Raw genomic sequence first — 20487 nt, 5'->3', positions numbered from 1 at the left:
TGAATTTGCTTAAACCAGTTTATTGGCTTTCCTCCTTCTTGCTTTTGCACTAAAACTGAGGAGCCCGTGATCCCACGGGGGGTGTATAGGCAGAAGGGGAGGGGCCTTACACTTTTAAGTGTAATACTTTGTGTGGCCTCCGGAGGCAGTAGCTATACACCCAATTGTCTGGGTCTCCCAATTAGAGCTAGAAGAAAAGGAATTTACGGTAAGTAAACAAAATTCCCTTCTTTTTCCTGATTGTAAGATACACTCTTTTTTTCCGCAAATCGGGGGGTAAAATGGGGGTGCGTTTTACAATGCGGATATAGCTTACCGGGGTGGCGGTGGGGGAGCGGGATCATAGTAGGCAGGGTTGGTGATACTGAGGGTGTCACTTTTGTGTCGCGGTGGCGGGTGCCTGATCTGACCACGGGCTCTATTGAATCACAAGAAAATAGTTGCAAAGGTGGCGCATTGCCAGATTGGTGCAATGGACTTCAAGAAAATGGCCGAGGAGGCCTTTCTGCACACACGCCGCCTCCACGGCCATTTTCTTGTTGAAGTCCGTCTCGTCAACCATGGGTGACTCAATGGAGCCTGCAGTCAGATCAGGCACGCGCCACCGCAGCGACACCTCGTCCTGTGATCCTCCTAAGTTGCTCCACTGCAGTGACACCCCAGCACCATACCAGCAGATTAATGCGCCCACCGCCGCGACACACCCGAGACCGCAGTATCGCTGACCCTCTGTCCACTGATGCAACACCCCGTCCTCTGAGCCCGAAGCATTGCTGACCCTACCTCCTGTGACCTCCCTGAGCTGCTCCACCACTGCTGCTCCCCCCCGGTGAGCATTAAGCTATGTGTCCACGAGAGCTCGCACCTGAGGATATATCCGCAGGTACGTCCGCAGGTTTCCCACAGCAGCTCCCCGGAATCCGCAGCTATACATTGCTGTGGGATTCCAGTGAAATATCTGCGGAAAACCTGTAGACATTCATGCGACTTAACTACAGAGGTCCCGGCCTCTATCTCCGTAGTGGAGGAGCGGGACTTGCGCAGCTATTTCCGCAGGAATAATTGACATTCAGTTACGTGCGGCTGCGGGACATCCACAGCATATTCCGCAGCAGCACATACCGCAGCATGGACACAGCACTCCCCATGTGCCATAGGATAACATGGGGAGTGTCTGTACTTACTAAAACCTGCAGATTTATCTAGAAAATCCAGATAAATCTGCAGGTTTTCCGTGTCAAAATCAACGGGTACAGAGTCCCGTGGGCACAGGGCCTTTAGGATTAAGGCACATTAGGATTATAAGATGCTCATTTTAACATTAAAAATTATTATTTTTTTCCTATTTTCCTCCTTTAAATTTGTGGTGTGTCTTATAATCTGGGGTGTCTTTTATAAACCAAAAGAAGGGAATTTTGTTTACTTACCGTAAATTCCTTTTCTTCTAGCTCCAATTGGGAGACCCAGACAGTGGGTGTATAGCTACTGCCTCTGGAGGCCGCACAAAGAACTACACTTAAAAGTGTAAGGCCCCTCCCCTTCTGGCTATACACCCTCCCGTAGGAGTACGGATTCCTCAGTTTTAGTACCAAAGCAAGAAGGAGGAAAGCCAATAACAGTTTCAAAAACAAATTCAATCCGATAACTAGATCGGAGAACTTAAGAAACAACGTGAACAACATGTGCACCCGAAAAAACGAAACCCTAAAAACAGATAGGGCGGGTGCTGGGTCTCCCAATTGGAGCTAGAAGAAAAGGAATTTACGGTAAGTAAACAAAATTCCCTTCTTCTTTTTCGCTCCTAATTGGGAGACCCAGACAGTGGGACGTCCAAAAGCAGTCCCTGGGTGGGTAAAAAGATACCACATGAACGGGCTGTCATACAGCCTCTTCCTACAGGTGGGCCACCGCCGCCTGAAGGACCCGTCTACCTAGGCTGGCGTCTGCCGAAGCGTAGGTATGCACTTGATAGTGTTTGGTAAACGTGTGCAGACTCGACCAGGTAGCCGCCTGGCACACTTGCTGAGCCGTAGCCTGATGCCTCAACGCCCAGGACGCACCAACGGCTCTGGTAGAATGGGCCTTCAGTCCAGATGGAATCTGAAGCCCAGCAGAACGGTATGTGTGAAGAATTGGTTCCTTGATCCACCGCGCCAGGGTGGATTTGGAAGCTTGCGATCCCTTATGCTGACCAGCGACTAGGACAAAGAGCGCATCCGAACGGCGTAGAGGCGCCGTGCGAGAAATGTAAATCCTGAGTGCTCTCACCAGGTCCAACAGATGTAAACCCTTTTCAAATTGGTGAACTGGATGCGGACACAAAGATGGCAAAGTGATATCCTGATTGAGATGAAAGGAAGAAACCACCTTGGGAGAAAACTCTGGAATTGGACGCAGTACTACCTTGTCTTGGTGAAACACCAGGAAGGGAGATTTGCAAGATAACGCCGCCAGCTCGGACACTCTTCGAAGAGATGTGACCGCTACAAGAAAAACTACCTTTTGTGAAAGCCGAGAAAGGGGAACCTCTTTCAAGGGCTCGAAAGGCGGCTTTTGAAGAGCAAGGAGAACCTTGTTCAGATCCCAGGGTTCCAATGGCCGTCTGTAAGGAGGAACGATATGACAAACTCCTTGGAGAAACGTGCGTACTTTAGAAAGCTGTGCCAAGCGCTTCTGAAAGAATACGGATAACGCGGAGACTTGACCCTTAAGCGAGCTAAGGGACAAACCTTTTTCCAACCCAGACTGCAGGAAGGAAAGAAAAATTGGCAATGCAAATGGCCAGGGAGAAAACCCTTGAGCCAAGCACCACGCTAAGAATATCTTCCACGTCCTGTGATAGATCTTAGCTGAGGATGGTTTTCTAGCCTGTCTCATAGTGGCAACAACTCCCTGAGATAAACCTGAGGCCGCTAGGATCCAGGACTCAATGGCCACACAGTCAGGTTCAGGGCCGCAGAATTCAGATGGAAAAACGGCCCTTGAGACAGCAGATCTGGACGGTCTGGTAGTGCCCACGGTTGGCCTACCGTGAGATGCCACAGATCCGGGTACCACGACCTTCTTGGCCAATTTGGAGCGACGAGTATGGCTCGCTGGCAGTCGGACTTGATTTTCCGGAGAACTCTGGGTAACAATGCTAGAGGTGGGAACACATAGGGGAGTCGGAATTGCGACCAATCCTGAACCAAGGCGTCTGCCGCCAGCGCTCGGTGATCGTGAGACCGTGCCATGAAAACTGGGACCTTGTTGTTGTGCCGTGACGCCATCAGATCGACGTCCGGCGACCCCCAGCGGCGACAGATCTGTTGAAACACGTCCGGGTGAAGGGACCATTCTCCTGCGTCCATGCCCTGGCGACTGAGAAAGTCCGCTTCCCAGTTTTCCACGCCTGGGATGTGAACTGCAGATATGGTGGACGCTCTGCTTTCCACCCACGTCAAAATCCGCTGGACTTCTTGAAAAGCTTGGCGACTGCGTGTTCCCCCTTGGTGGTTGATGTACGCCACCGCCGTGGAATTGTCCGACTGAATCCGAATCTGCTTGCCTTCCAGCCATTGTTGGAAGGCTCGCAGGGCAAGATAGATTGCTCTGATTTCCAGAACATTGATCTGCAAGGTGGACTCTTCCTGAGTCCACGTACCCTGAGCCCTGTGGTGGAGAAACACCGCTCCCCACCCTGATAGGCTCGCATCTGTCGTGACCACTGCCCAGGACGGGGGAAGGAACGACTTTCCCTGTGACAATGAGTTGGGGAGAAGCCACCAACGTAGAGAGTCCTTGGCAGTCTGAGAGAGGGAGACAGTCCTGTCGAGGGACGTCGATTTCCCATCCCATTGGCGCAGAATGTCCCATTGGAGAGGGCGCAGATGAAACTGCGCGAACGGGACTGCCTCCATTGCTGCTACCATCTTTCCTAGGAAATGCATGAGGCGCCTCAGTGAGTGCGACTGGCTCTGAAGGAGAGATTGCACTCCAGTCCGTAGCGAGCACTGCTTGTCCAGTGGAAGCCTCACTATCGCTGATAGAGTATGAAACTCCATGCCAAGATAAGTCAGAGATTGGGTCGGGGTTAGATGAGACTTTGGAAAGTTGATAATCCACCCGAAAGTCTGGAGAGTGTCTAGCGCCACCTTCAGACTGTGTTGGCATGCTTCTTGAGAGGATGCCTTTATAAGCAGGTCGTCTAGATACGGGATGACCGAGTGACCCTGCGAGTGCAGAACAGCTACTACTGCTGCCATGACTTTGGTGAAGACCCGGGGGGCTGTTGCCAGACCGAAGGGTAACGCTACGAACTGTAGGTGCTCGTCGTGTATGACGAAACGTAGGAAACGCTGATGCTCTGGTGCAATCGGCACGTGGAGATACGCATCTTTGATGTCTATTGATGCTAGAAAATCTCCCTGAGACATTGAGGCTATGACGGAGCGTAGGGATTCCATCCGGAACCTCCTGACTTTTACGTGTCTGTTGAGCAACTTCAGATCCAGGACGGGACGATACGATCCGTCCTTTTTTGGGACCACAAACAGATTGGAGTAAAAACCGTGACCCTGTTCCTGAAGAGGGACGGAGGTCACCACCCCTTCCGCCTTTAGAGCGGCCACCGCCTGCAACAGAGCATCGGCTCGGTCTGGTGGTGGAGAAGTTCGGAAGAAACGAGTTGGCGGACGAGAACTGAACTCTATCCTGTACCCGTGAGATAGAATATCTCTCACCCAACGGTCCTTGACGCTTGCTAGCCAAATGTCGCCAAAGTGGGAGAGCCTCCCACCGACCGCGGGTGTGGGCATCGGAGACCGCAAGTCAGGAGGACGTCGTTTTGGCAACGGTTCCTCCGGCTGGTCTTTTTGGGCGTGACTGAGACCTCCAAGAATTTGAACGTCTCTGGTCCTTTTGAGTCTTTTTTGACGAGGCGAATTGGGACCTGCCCTGTCCTCGAAAGGACCGATAACCAGACTGACCCCTCCTCTGTTGGGGCTTGTTTTGTCTGTGTTGCGGTAAGGAAGAGTCCTTACCCTTGGAGTGTTTGATGATTTCATCCAAACGCTCTCCAAACAATCGGTCACGAGAAAAAGGCAAATTGGTTAAGCACTTCTTGGAATGAGAATCTGCTTTCCAATGTCTCAACCACAGAGCCCTACGCAAAACAACTGAGTTGGCTGACGCCACTGCCGTGCGGCTTGTAGCGTCCAGAACAGCATTAATCGCGTACGACGCGAATGCCGCCATTTGCGAGGTCAATGGTGCTACCTGCGGGGCAAATGCACGTGTGACTGAGTCGACTCGCGCAAGCCCGGCCGTGATAGCTTGGAGTGCCCATACGGCCGCAAAAGAAGGCGCTAATGACGCTCCAATCGCTTCATAGATGGATTTCAGCCAGAGCTCCATCTGCCTGTCAGTGGCATCTTTAAGTGCCGCTCCATCTTCAACAGCAACCAAGGATCTAGCTGCAAGCCTGGAAATTGGAGGATCCACTTTTGGACACTGGGTCCAACCCTTGACCACTTCAGAGGGAAAAGGGTAGCGTGTATCTTTAAGTCGTTTAGGAAAACGCCTTTCAGGATAAGCGTGGGGTTTCTGGATTGCGTCTCTGAAGTCAGCGTGGTCCAGAAAAGTGCTTAATGTACGCTTAGGGTATCTGAAATGGATTCTCTCGTGCTGCGAAGCTGACTCCTCTACAGGAGGAGCTGGTGGGGAAATATTCAACATCTTATTGATGTTAAATATAAGATCATTAACTATGGCGTCACCATCTGGTGTATCTAGATTGAGAGCGGTCCCAGGATCAGAATCCTGATCAGTTACGTCCGCCTCATCACCCATAGATTCATCCCGCTGGGATCCAGACCATTGAGATGAGTGTGAAGGCCCGTCATAACGAGCCCGCTTAGGCTGCCCGGGGCCATCGTCCGAGTCAGAGTCTTCACCCTGAGGTGTAGATGCCCGTCCCGGAGCTAGGAGCTGAGGGGGACCAGGGGGCAATACATGCACAGTGTCCGTGGTCTGAAGTACAGGCCTAGCTCGCAATGTGTCAAGAATTTGTGACATAGTGAGAGACATTCTGTCAGCAAAAGCTGCAAACTCAGTTCCTGTCACCTGGACAGCATTCACAGGTGGTACACCCTGGGACACGTCCAGCAGAGGTCCCGACTGTGCAAGCGCCGCAGGGGCCGAGCACTGCACACAATGGGGGTCCGTGGAGCCTGCCGGTAGAAAAGTCCCACATGCGGTGCAGGAAGCATATAATGTCTGTGCCTTGGCACCCTTGCGTTTTACGGGCGACATGCTGCTGGCTCTCTGCATGTGAGAGAGTCTATAGCCAAAGGGCGACCAGCGCTATGTAATACCAAGTAATTGTAGCCACAAAATACTAAGATACTACGAGCACAAGAGGGGGTGAGCCCTGAGGGCTGCTTACCGCCCGCTGAACAGCGGGTAAGAGGCTGCAGAATGCCTTGTCTGGGTCTCCCCGGCTCCCCTCTGCAGCTCAGCGTGTCAGCAAGAATGGCTGCCGGCTTATGTGGAGAGGGGCGGTCCGTGGGAGTTCCCCAACAAAAGTGCGGGAACAGTGTCCCCTCTGTGCTGACTGTGAGGGCTGGAGTATGTAAAAACGACTCCAGCCCTCAGCGCTGATGCACTGGCCAGCGTCCCGCCCCTCTCCTGACTGGCAGGTCTGGGGGCGGGAACGAACGGAAGCAGGCCGCAAAAGCCGGGGACTGTAGTTATCAGCGCGGCCGCCGTAAAAGCGCAGGCCGCGCTGAAGTCCCCGGCGCACTGCAAGTGCCAGCCGTGCCGCAGTCCCAGCGGCCGGCGCGGCCGATTCCCATAAGTGTGCCTGCTTCAGCTAAGCTGAATGAGGCCATGGCACAGGCGCCGCAGCGCTGATGTCCCCCGGCGCACTACAACACCCAGCATGCTGCGGTGTGAGCGCCAAATACACGGGGACACAGAGTACCTTAAGGAAGCAGGGCCATGTCCCTGATGTACTCCGCTCCATCCAGCATCTTGTCCAGGGGCTGTAGATGGAGCACGGTCTCAGTGCCTGGAGACCGGTAAATCCCACTTCACCCAGAGCCCTGTAAAAAGGGATGGGGAAGGAATCAGCATGTGGGCTCCTGCCGCCGTACCCGCAATGGGTACCTCAACCTTACAAACACCTCCGACATAAGTGGGGTGAGAAGGGAGCATGCTGGGAGTCTGTATAGACCCTCTTTTCTTCCATCCGACATAGTCAGCAGCTGCTGCTGACTAAAAACAATGGAGCTATGCGTGCGTGTCTGACCTCCTTGCGCACAAAGCTAAAACTGAGGAATCCGTACTCCTACGGGAGGGTGTATAGCCAGAAGGGGAGGGGCCTTACACTTTTAAGTGTAGTTCTTTGTGCGGCCTCCAGAGGCAGTAGCTATACACCCACTGTCTGGGTCTCCCAATTAGGAGCGAAAAAGAAAATACGGTATATGCCAGAACTGCATTCAGAATTCTGCAGAAATATGAGGGTATGTTAACACTAAGTTGTTTTGAAGTGGATTTTGGAGCAGATGGTACTTTCTCTAAGAATAAGCTCTTTATTGATTTCATTTTGGGAAAAAATGAATATAGTGCACTTGGTGCTGTTTCACTGCATTAAAGAACCTTTTAAGTGTGTGATAATAGTCATGTGGACCTGCAAAATTGTGAATGCTGCTCTGAGTGATAACACAGGTTCTATAAGAGAGGTGGTGCAATGTATATTGAAAAAGGATTTGATGAGCAATAAAATTGCATTCAATGGCGTAAATAATATTTAATTCTAATTAGACTCCATCTCTATAGGGAAATCCTGCTACGACGTGATAATGTTTGATGTAGATAGCAAAGACGCCAGCCTTGGTATGAGCTGCCCTCCTCCTGCTTTTGTGGAGAAGACGTTTTTACATAGCGTCCAAAAGATCTTAAAGGATAATGGTAAATAATGAGAATCTCATTGTTTTTCTGTGTAGCTCTATCCCTCACCACACGTCATCCCTACAATATCCACATGTGCGAATCATGCGTGCGAAACGTGCGAAAACATCAGTTTTTCTGTATTGCTTCAGATGCATGTGCACAAGTAACAGAAAACTAGCTTCATTCTGCTGTCATGTAGTTCTTATGTCGGTCACGTACCGCATTTCACATTCAAAACATTAGGTGGGCTACAGATCTCTACACCATGTTCCAAATTATTATGCAAATTATATTTTTCTCCGATTTTCCCAAATGGTCGGTGCAAATGACAATCAGTCTAATAAGTCATCACCCGTTAGAGTATATATCGAATTTTATTGAAGAAACCTCCCAATGATAACAGTATAATCTTCAAAATTAAAAAAAACCCTCAATGCACTGTTCCAAATTATTAGGCACAGTAGAATTTCTAAACATTTTATGTTTTAAAGAACTGAACATGCTGATTTGTGTAATTTGCAGCATTAGGAGGTCACATTCACTGAGATAAAAAGCTATTTAAATACAAAACCTCCTAACATGTAACTTGACCTGTTAACACAGGAGCCCTTCTTTAATATATCCTTCACAATTCTTGTATCCATTAAACTTGAGTTTTTGGAGAGTTTCTGCTTGAATTTCTTTGCATGATGTCAGAATAGCCTCCCAGAGCTGCTGTTTTGATGTGAACTGCCTCCCACCCTCATAGATATTTTGCTTGATGATACTCCAAAAGTTCTCTATAGGGTTGAGGTCAGGGGAAGATGATGGCCACACCATGAGTTTATATCCTTTTATGCCCATAGCAGCCAGTGACACAGAGGTATTCTTTGCAGCATGAGATGGTGCATTGTCATGCATGAAGATGATTTTGCTTCTGAAGGCACGTTTCTGCTTTTTGTACCATGGAAGAAAGTTGTCAGTCAAAAACTCTATATATTTTCCAGAGGTCATTTTCACACCTTCAGGAACCCTAAAGGGGCCTACCAGATGTCTCCCCATGATTCCGTCCCAAAACATGACTCCTCCACCTCCTTCCTGACGTTGCAGCCTTGTTCAGACTGAGCCCAAAGTAACTTCTTCAGACTATAGAGAGAAAGAGGGGTTCTTGGAGCGGAAACTTTCTAAATCCTCCTCCAAACTTGAAGTTTCTGCTGAGTTTCCGCTTCAAAAATTCAGGAAAAAAGACTCGGTCTATTTCTTCAAGATTGCCATGCATTCTTGCATTACACCAGTCTTGCTGGGTACCAAATTCTTTTGAGATGTGCACACCATTAATGAATCTGGGGCATCTTTTTAGTGGCGTGTGCCACGCCAGAAGTGCCATTCTAATTAAGGACTGAAGTCCATACAAAATGCTGGCACTTTTAATGAAATTGAGAGGTTAGCTATACTCCATCCCACCCTGCCTCATCTCCAGCTCTGCCCATTTTGGCAGAACTGATTCAAACTGGTCGAGACACCAAAAGTTGCAGAATTTGTATACAACTCCACGTCATATAAACATTCTGTAACTATCCAATTTTCTGCCATTAAAGCTATGGTAAATCTGCTCCATCTGAATTTATTTTTTTTCAAAGATTCCAATAGAAACCTCTATGCCATGCTCAGTGGAGGTCACTGTATCTTCAGAACCTGACATAAACATGGGGCTTGGGTTGCTTTCACACATCCTTTTTTTTGCCATCAGGCACAATCCGGCGAAAAAACTGATGTGACAGATCTGTCGAAAAAAAGCATCCGTTGCATCAACTTTTCCATCAGTTCCTTCAGTTTTTGGACGGATCCGTTGTGCTACTGAGCATGCGCAGTAGAAAAAAACGCAATCCGACGCTGTAATGCATCTTTTGCCGCATTATGACGGATCTGGCGCTTATAGGCATTCATTGTACATGATTCCGGATCCGGCGCGTTCCGTCTTTTTGCCGCAGCCCGAAAACTTTGGATGCTGCGTCCTTTCCGGCAGCTGGACACAAAATTTCGCCGGATCTCGCGCACTAGGCATGCAAAACAAGGGCTTCAGGCACAATCTGGCGCTACTACAATTCAATGAGGAAAAAATGCATCCAGCGACTGATCCGTTTTTCGCCGGATTGTGCCTTATGGCAAAAAACTGATGCGTGAAAGCAGCCTTACTGTTAGCTTTATTGTGCAGTAATATTGTTACTAATTGTGTGATTTTTACCAGGCTCTGTCTTCTGTCCTTTTCATAGGAATCTTTATCCTAAACCTGGTGTGCCGTGACCCTGTGTTGAAGAAGAAAGTGATAAATACTATTCATGAGGTTTTCCCTCTGATTTATGTGCAAAAGATTGAGGATGAAGTGAACGAAATCCTTTTTTGCTGTCCTGTTTCTGGACAACGTCGTGACCTCTCTGAGCTAAAGGAGTCTGCAAGAAGCTTGGAGAAACAGTTGAAGAGACCGGGGATGCTGTGGGATGAAACCTTTGTCCTTGCTGACATGCTCAAATCAGTCCAAATTGTGTGAAGAAAGCACTAGTGGCCTCCTTAGCAAACAGTTCCTGGAGAAAATATGTTCTGGACATGGACACAAATAAAGCAATGTACAGAATGCCAATTTTGGTAATAATAATCTGCCTTATAAGATACTAGCTGTAGTACCCGGGCGTTGCCTGGGATAGTAACTGTGTCTGTCTCCCAGTCTCTGTCTGTGTATCGCTGTCTGTTTGTCTCTCTTTCTGTCTCTTTCCTTGTCTGTCTGTTTCTATCTCTGTCTGTATTTGTATCTGTCTGTCTCCATCTCTGTATCTGTCTGTCTCTATCTCTGTGTCTGTCTCTGTGTGTGTCTTTCTGTCTCTCTTTCACCATCTGTCTGTCTTTTCTATCAGTCTCCCCACCGACATCTTATTACCTCACACATAAGCTTCTTACACTAACAGTTTATATTGTTCCTATAGCAACCACTGACAGTTGCTATTAATAGTCTGTAGCTCCCACCTTCATTTATTTTAATGGAGGCAGGATTTAGGAGAGTAACTGTAAAGAGCAGGGTTAAATTTTCCAATCAAAACCTAGTCTATGACATTCCCTGGGTCATATGAGGCATATGTGCAAAATTTCGTCATTGTAAATGCGACGGTGTGGATTCCTTTAGTGGACATACATACATACACTGTGCTTTATATATTAGATTATTCTTATATTTTTTTTTTTATTTTTTTTTTTTTTATGATTAATTCACTTTTCATAGTGGCATCTATTTAAAAAGAAATGGTTAATAGAGGATCATCTGTTTAAGATTTCATCTACTGACCAGAATACAAAGCCATTAAGAAATGTCTCTGTCCCTGGAAGAGCACCTTGTAATGATTAATTTTCCCTGTGGGGGTGCTATGGAAGGATTAAACACTTACTGTCAGGTTACCCCTCTGATTACAGCAGATTATTTCTGGATACCGGCTTATTTTCAAAGGAAACTTCTAACAAGTCTGGATCCTGCAATGCAAATCAATAAGCAACCATATGAGATGGTTACATCTCATGCAGTCCCCAATGGAAGGATGAAATGTCTGGTGTCAATGCAGTAATATAGTACCTGTTAAAGATATAGTCTTCCCCACTGCCTTTTTCGGGTTTTATTTTGAAATTGGATTTACTTTTAAATTTTTATTATTTATTTATTTTTTTTTTTTTTGGATAAAAGAGAAAATGACTCTTCATTTTAAAGAGAAATCTGTAAAGGGGTCAGCACAGACTGTAAATAACAGATTAGGGACAGACACATCGGCACTTCTTAGGTAGACATGGGGTCGGCTTAGCTGCAGCAATATATAGGTACTATACTAAACTTGGGTCTTCCTTACTGGATTTGTATATGGCTGCAATATCAGAGGGAATAAGAAAAGACAATACAGATCAATTTCCAAAATCCTATGCCACGTGCACACATTCAGTATTTGGTAAGTTTTTTTTTTTTGTTTTTTTTTTACCTCTGTATTTGTAGCCAATCCAGGAGTGGAACAATCAGGCCGGGGCCACACGGGGACTACTGTGATCCTCGCATGACACTCTGCTCACGCTGGCAGCACAGCAGGGGCCGAGTGTCATTGCGACTGAGGTCTGATCATGGGATCGGACCTCAGCTGCGGGGGGGCGGGCCGGCTATGAGAAGGGGCAGGCCAGTGCTGCGGAGGGGAGGGAGGGATTTATCTCCCTCTCTCCTCCGTATCTGACTATTGCCATTCTTGCTCTGCGCTCGCAGTACACCGGTGTACTGCGAATGCAGTGCCATTTTTCTCTCGCCCCATAGATTTGAATGGGTGCGAGAGAAACAAGATTCGCATTACAATCGCAGCATGCTGCGATTGTTTTCTCGGTCCGATTAGGGCTGAGAAAATAATGGATTATGAGTTCTGGAACATAGAGTAATATTGGTCCGAGTGGAATGCGATCAAACATCGCATTCCACTCTCTCCGATTTTCATGCTGTGTGGCTTAGGCCTCAGAGGAAAAGTATAATAGAAATACGGGCACCACTTCTAGATTTTTTTAATTTTATTGATTTTTTTAACCCAATATTGAGGTAAAAAAACGCACCAAACACTCAGCGTATGCATGTGTCCTTATAGTTAACTCTCAATTCTGTGGATTTTCATTTATCCCGTATCGGTAAGGAACTCCGTAAGGCCAGAATCACACTTGCATATGACTCTGTGAGTCTCGCATCGGCATCACTCGACACAGTTGCACACTCTCGGACAGGAGTGGGTCAGCTGCATAGAAATACATGCAGCTGAGAAGCTCCTGTCTATAGAGTGTGCAGCCATGCCTGGTGATGCCGATGCGAGACCCGCTGAGTCATACGCAAGTGTGACTCTGGCCTAATCCTGAGACTGGGGCAAGATCCAGGATCTCCAGTGTTCCATCTATAAGCCATGGGAAATAGGAATGGTCTCTCTAGATTGGAAAAGGGCAAATGTGGTCCCTATCTAATAATAGGAGGATGCGGGGAGTTACAGGCCCGTAAGCCTGACCTTCATAGCAGGAAAAATCTTCCATCAAATTGTCAAGGAACATTTACTTAAGTACCTGGATGGGAAGGCATTAATTAACCAAAGCCAGCATGGCTTTATGACCAATAAATCTTGTCAGACCAACCTGATTTCCTTTTATAACAAAGTCACTGAATTGTTGGACCAGGGCAATGCTGTGGATAATAGTATACCTTGATGTCAGTAAGGCAATCAATAAAGTATCACATTTCATCCTCATTAATAAAATGATCAAGTACGGAAATGACAAACAAATCAGTTAATTCTTTTCACAACTGGCTTAAGGATCATGCACAATGAGTAATACTAAATGGATACACATCGACCTGGAGGAAAATCAAAAGCGGAGCCGCAAGGCTCTGTGATGGGCCTAATTCTGTTTAATATCTTTATAAATGATCTGAACAACAGAATTATTGGGAAACTCATAAAATTCGCAGATGATGCGAAGATAGGAGAAGTAGCCAACACTAGAGAGGAAAGACCGCGTATTCAAAAGGATCTAGACACACTCGAACAATGGGCCGAGGAGAACAGGAAGAAATGCAAAGTCCTACATCTGAGTAAAAGAAATGTAAAAAGCTTATACAGCTCTGGCAAAAATTAAGAGGCCACTGGGAATTTTTAAATTTTTCTGATTTTTCTCTCTATAGGTATTTTTTTTAGTAAAATATTTTTTTTTATTCTATAAACTACTGACAACGTCTCCGAATTTCCAAGCAATAAATTTTGTATTTATTTTCTGAAAATGAGAAATGGTCAAAATAACAAAAAATGCATTGCCTTCAAACCTCAAATAATGCAAAGAAAACAAGTTCATAATCATTTAGAAACAACAATACTAATGTTTTAACTCAGGAAGAGTTCAGAAATCAATATTTTGTGGAATAACCATGATTTTTAATTACAGCTTTCGTGCTTCTTGACATGCTTTCCACCAGTCTTTCACACTGCTTTTGGGTGACATTATGCTACTCCTGGTGTAAAAATGTTAGCAGTTCTTCTTTGTTTGATGGCTTATGACTATGCATCTTCCTCTTGATTACATTCCAGAGGTTTTCAATGGGGTTCAGGTCTGGAGATTGGGCTGGCCATGACAGGGTTTGATGTGGTGGTCCTTCATCCGCACATTGATTGACCTAGCTATGTGGCATTGTGCATTGTCCTGCTGGAAAAAACAGTCCGCAGAGTTGGAACATTGCCTGAGCAGAAGGAAGCAACTGTTTTTTCAGGATAACCTTGTATGCGGCTTTATTATTACGTTCTTTGCAAAATTTAATCTGCCCAATTCCTGCCTTGCTGAAGCATTCCCAGATCGTCACCGATCCTCCACCAAATTTCACAGTGGGTGCAAGACACTGTGGCTTGTACGCCTCTCTAAGACCTAAGCCACACTGCATGAAAATCGGAGCGAGTGGAATGCGATGTTTTATCACATTTCACTCGGACCAATATTAGCCTATGTCCCAGCACCCATGAGCGATTATTTTCTCAGCCCTAATCAGACTGAGAAAATAATCGCAGCATGAGTCTTGTTTCTTTCGCACCCATTCAAGTCTATAGGGCAAGAGAAAAATCGCACTGCACTCGCAGGACACCGGTGTGCCGTGAGTGCAGGTCAAGAATGGCAATAGCCAGCAATGGAGGAGAGGGAGATAAGTCCCTCCCCTCCGTAGCGCCGGCCCGCCCCCCCCGCAGCTGAGGTCTGATTGCATAATCGGACCTCAGTCGCAATGATACTCGCATGACACTCGGCTCCTGATGTGCTGCCAGCATGAGCCGAGTGTCATGCGAGGATTGCAATAGTCCCCGTGTGGCTCCGGCCGAAGTCTCCATCTAACCATTAGAAGAATACAAGGCACTCCCAAGAGTGGCTGCAACGTGTGATTTTATTTAATGTGCATAACAACAGCAGAACGTTTTCGGTCCGTAGACCTTCCTCAGTAAGCACATTCATGAAGAGGAGTTCAGCGTGGGTGATTAGCGTGGTGTCCACCGCCGCATGGAGGCTGCCAAGATGTTATGCACATTAAATAAATCACACGTTGCAGCCAATCTTGGGAGTGCCTTGTATTCTTCTATTGACAAAAGGCCTTGGAACCTGAAGCGCACCCCTACATCTATTACCATCAGCACAGAGGAAGTGCCATTTACTTCTTGTTCCATCTAACCATTAGACGACCAGGTGTTGGGCAAAGCTGAGAATTAGACTCATCAGAGAAGATTACCTTACTCTAGTCCTCTATGGTCCAATCCTTATGGTCTTTGGCAAACTTCAACTTGGCTCTCCTTTTGCTTCTCATTAAGAAGAGGCTTTTTTCTAGCTTTACATGACTTGAGCCCTGCCTCCAGGATCCTGTTACGAACTGTTCTGGCCGTGCACTGCACCCCAGCTGCCATTTGCCATTCCTTTTATAGGTCACTTGATGTCATTCTGTGGTTGCTGAGTGACATTCGAATAAGATGACGGTTATCCCGGTCAGTGGAGAGTCTCTTTTGCCCTTTGCCGGTCTTTACTCTGGTTGGAATTCAACTGACAGTGAAATGGAATGGCTGTCAGACATGTAGAGAACCTGATTTTTATAAAACTGTGGAATGGTCTCTTAATTTTTGCCAGAGCTATATAGTATGGGAGAAATGGAATTAGGTGATAGCCCCAGAAAAAGGACTTGGGCATAATAGATCACAGATTCACCATGAGCTAACAGTGCAGGGCTGCAGCTAAAAAGGCCAACAAAATTCTGGGATGTAAAAACACAAGCATTGAATCTAGATAGGTAATTATTCCCTATACTCTGCCCTGCCCTGGTCAGACCCCATCTGGAATACTGTGTACAGTTCTGAGCGCCCCAATTCAAGAAATACATCAATATATTGGCGCAAGTCCAGAGAAGAGCAACCAAGATGGTAGAAGGTCTGCAATCCAAGTCCTATGAAGCCCAGCTAATAGAACTAGGAATGAGAAGGCTGAGAGGAGACTTAATAGCGGTCTACAAATATCTGAAAGGTAGTCACAGTCCAGAGAGAACTACCCAATTCTCATTACCACAAGGAAGTTCAAGAAGCAATGGGATGAAACCAGAAGGAAGGAGATTCAGATCAGACATTAGAAAAAGGTTTCTGACAGTGAGGGCAGTCAGAGAGTGGAACAGGCAGCCACAGGAGGTAGTGAGGGCAGTCAGAGTGGAACAGGCAACCACGGAAGGTTGTGAGGGCAGTCATAGTGGAACAGGCGGCCACGAGAGGTAGTGAGCTCTCCATCAATGGAAATCTTCAAGTGGAAACTTGCATACACACATAGCTGGGATAATTTTGGAAATCGTGCACACAGGGAGTTGGACCCGATGGGCCTTGAGGTCCCTTTTAACTACCAGTCTATGATCTTGAGTGAAGCGTATGTCTATAGCGTAGCTGAATGTTGTAGTTGACTTTCTCTGATCGTCCTATAAACAATGAATGGAATGACTGGCAAGTGACCATTGAAGACAACCAGTAATGTCCCCAAATGCTTTGAACTTACAGATATGGGATTAATCTAAATGTTAATAGCACCCAACCTTTGGGTAGGCTTCATAGGCAGAAATCTGTTTTCCTCTATAGTCCAGTACAATAAGGGATCAAATAAGTCCACTAAGTGGACTGTAAAAATAAAAAAATTCCAAACTAAACATCTTTGACATCATGCGTTCATAAAAGTCCAATCTATTAAAATGTCAAATTAATCCTGTAAATGCAGTAAAGAAAAAACTGAAACACCGACATTGTGGGTTTTTTCAGTCACCACACCTCCCTTCAAAAACAAACAAACCTTATGTACCCCAGAATTGTATCACTAAAAACATCAGATCGTGATCCAAATAAAAAATAATTTTTACACAGCTTCACTAACTGGAAAAAAAAATGTGGGTCTGAGGGCGCAGTGACACAAACCTATTTTTTTTTGTTATAAATTATCAATTTTTATGACAAGCAACAAAACAAAAAAAAGTCATAAAGGAATTAAACAGCCATATTCGTACTGACCTGCCAGGTCATTTTTACCTCACAAGAAACACTGTAAAAACAATGTCAGAACTTTTTGTGTGTTAAAATATTAAATATACATTTTATTTAAACATCAAGAAAAAAGACCGCAAAAAAAAACATGTAAAACGTGCCTTCAGTGCAAAAAATCAGACAGCTGACTGTATTTAGTATATACCCTTTAAGTATGTTTCGGGGTCACATATATATCCTATCCAACCTGATCAATACGGCATAGAAAAAAGTTTCTTATTATATACTATATATTCATATATATACTGATAAAACTGCACGTTTTTATGGTCCATGTTGAAGGTGCGTATGGCCCTTCGAGTGCTGTGATTTCGGCATATGTGTGTTCACCGTGTACTATCTAGTCCCTTTCTGCCCTTCATAAAATTTCCTCATAGACTGTAAGCTTACTAGCAGGAACCTCACTCCTCTTGGTATCTGTTGTATTTTGTTATTCTGTATTGTCTCATGTTGTCTGTACATGGAATATGTTGGCGCTATATAAATAAAAATTATTATTATATTACAATCCATGATAGTGTAGCGCCCCACGGAGCAGGTGCATTTAACCTACTCGTCGGCAGGCCGTCGACTGTCGTCGTCACGGGTAGCCTAGCCCGACTCTGTTGCCCCGAGGCGTACCGAAGATGGCAGGGGAGAGATGATTGGGTAGTTGTGAGGTGTCGTGACGCCACCTGTGGTATGTGGCCAGGGAATGGGCCACCGCTGCTGTTGCTGTCCTCCGGGGTGGATGGTAGTAGCAGCCAGGGATGGTATTGCTCCCCACAGGTGGAGCAGGCCCCGGGGAGGATGATGAGGGGAGTAGTAATGGCTGCGCGGAGCGGCAGTACCTGTAATAAAGAGTCAGAGTCTATGGCTGCGGATCCATGTTGTTTACTCACTTTTGTGCGGTGCCGCTCACCCAGGTAATACCGGTCACTTGCTATGATGAGCTCCGTCAAAGCCAAATCCCTTTAGAGAACAGTCCGGTTTGGTGTTCGGTGGGTTCCCTCCTTATAGCGCCTATATGTGGATCCCCTGGCTTGAAGCTACATGGTGACCGGGGTTTGCACGAGTAGTACTCTTGTCCCTATATGCAGGTGCCGCGGTTCCGATATGGGGTCTGGTTTAATGCGAGGCCCTGGATCCTCTCTGGAACTGTGCTGTTGGGCACTGTGTCGTCAGGAAAGCTTGAAACTTTCCCCATCCAGGCAGATTCTGGAAAACCAACGTGAAGTGTGATCTTCCCTAGGGTCCTGCTGCCCTGTGTGGCGTTAGGTTCCGAGGGGAGCAGATGCACTCTCCCCACGGCAACTGTGTGAACTCTTCCTCCTTCCCACTGGAGCACCTGTGAGGCATGTCTGCTCCGTTGCTCTCCTGCTGGAGAACTCCTAACTGTTGTGTTGACTCTGGACTACCCCTGCTGGCTGCTCCTCCTCCATCCCAGGTCCTAAGCTAGTGGGACTGGGGTCCCTGTTTGAGGGCATCCTGTAAATGCCACTCTATCGGCGACCCCCTTTATTACTCGACCCTAGCCCAGTCCCAAGTGTGAACAGGGCAATCTGATGTGTATTTGAGTGTGTAATGTAGTGAAAATGAGACTGACCTCCTCAGGATCCGAGTTTAGCATTACACCCACATTTGGGTGCAATACTCTGTGGCGACTGAAGCCTCAGGGGCGCCACACTCCCCCACAGCAATGATGGCACTCTCTCGGGCTGCAGCAATTTAAAGTTGGTACACCGCATTTTGTATATGCATTAAACAAATAAAATTCTTCCCTTTGTGGGAGGCACCATCATTAAACATTACTAACAGGTTAACTCTATACCGGTAGCAATATCAAGAGCAGTATAAAAAACATTTGCAAGGTAAAAGCATTATCAAAAACATTTAAAATAGCAAAAATATCAAAAATAGTATCAAAACATTTTTCAAATATTGGTTATCGATCAATAGTCTTAATATGCAATTAATATCAACATCTGCATAGAAAACCATTTAAGAAAAACAGTTATTCTTTCTTGGCTGCTTGAAGTGTCGGGGGGCTGGCACCTACCTCCTGGCTCAGGGTATTCGCTGCACACCCGCAAGCAAAGTGTCCAACCTTAATGCAACATCAGCCGATCGGCTGCCCATTAACATCAAAGCGATCAGGTCCTGGTGGCAGTGGGGCTCTCGTGCGTTGCGGCCACGGGAGTTCATCAGCACTAGAAGCCAGTTCAATGGTTATGGATGACTGACTCCCCTGCCGGGATTGTACGATTTTCGTCAAAGTAGCCATACCTTTGGTCAGTTCCAACATGCGGAGCCGCAGTTCATCATTGGAGCCTCCACCTGCAGACTGTTCCTTGGCTCCCACTTGTACTGAGGTAGTTGAGGATAATCCCGGTGGCTTTAGCACAATACTGCCATGTTCCGGTTCTCGCAGTGCTCGGATGGCCCGGTCTTTGAACTCTGCGAAGCTGAGATCAGGGTTCTGCATGGACATAAGTCGCATTTGGGTCCGGTGATTATCAGACCGGAGCCCCTCAATGAACTGGTCAGTCAGTAGACAGTTCACATCTTTCACCTCCTCCGGGTCCGCCTGCTGAACTGCTTCTGGTGCCTCCTGTAGATTTAAAGCATAGTCCCGAATACTTTCTTGTACCTTTTTGCTTGCATCCATAAACCGCATTTTTTATCTCTGATGCTGTACAGGTTTCAAAGGTTTCCTTCAGCTTTGCGAAAATGTCCTTTGCCACCTTTTTTTCAGTCTCTGGCCAAGATTTGACTTCACGTTGAGCTGCACCGGTCAATTGACCGATGAGGACACTGGCTTTCTGTCCTTCTGTCAAATGGTATACCCGGTACAAACAGTAAAGTCTCTCCTTGAAATCCACCAGGGTATATGCCTCCCCGGAATACTGGGGGATCTCCGTTGCCCTGGAATGTATGGCAGGGAAAAAGGTAACATGGGAGCTGTTGCTTGTGCCACTGCTGCAGGTCCAGCAACAGGGACAGTTTGGTCCTCCTCAGTGGTTTCCTGTTGAATCCTCGCAGTGGGGCTCGCTTTGGCGCTCTTTATGGGCTCCAGCCATGCTTTTTGCGCTCTTTGCGAGTACCGCCCACGACGACACACCCCTTCTTTTTCCCGCACTGCACAAGTAATGGCGACTATCCTTTTTAAGCAAAGTATTAAACACACTCCAATAATGCGCAAAGTACCAGGTTTTTGGCTGGGTATGGTATCCTGTTTGTGACGTCAAATGTAGCGCCTCATGGGGCAGGTGCATTTAACCTACTCGTCGCCGGGCCGTCAACTGTTGTGGTCACGGGCGGCCTAGCCTGACTCCGTTGCCCCAAGGCGTACAGAAGATTGCAGGGGAGAGATGATAGGGGTAGTAGTGAGGTGAATGTCATGACGCCACCTGTGGTATGTGGCCAGGGAATGGGCCACCGCTGCTGTTGCTGTCATCTGGGACGGATG

General features: G+C 46.8%; 1 protein-coding gene across 2 annotated transcripts in view; it reads left to right on the top strand.

Annotated features, from left to right (window-relative positions):
• The window catches only part of METTL13 (methyltransferase 13, eEF1A N-terminus and K55), a 46260-nt gene extending 28713 nt beyond the window's left edge, over window positions 1-17547 (top strand). The window contains exons 7-8 of one of the 2 annotated variants that reach the window (XM_075322239.1): window positions 7819-7950; window positions 10185-17547. In XM_075322239.1, the coding sequence (XP_075178354.1) occupies window positions 7819-7950; window positions 10185-10459 (407 nt within the window). In that variant the 3' untranslated portion in view covers window positions 10460-17547. The remainder of the gene's footprint in view (window positions 1-7818; window positions 7951-10184) is intronic. The other variant, XM_075322240.1, reaches the window with a different exon arrangement.
• The last annotated feature ends 2940 nt before the right edge of the window (window positions 17548-20487 follow it).

The sequence above is a fragment of the Anomaloglossus baeobatrachus genome, chromosome 8, assembly GCF_048569485.1.
Source record: "Anomaloglossus baeobatrachus isolate aAnoBae1 chromosome 8, aAnoBae1.hap1, whole genome shotgun sequence".
Taxonomy (NCBI): Eukaryota; Metazoa; Chordata; class Amphibia; order Anura; family Aromobatidae; genus Anomaloglossus; species Anomaloglossus baeobatrachus.
This window is presented reverse-complemented; position numbering and strand designations above follow the sequence as displayed.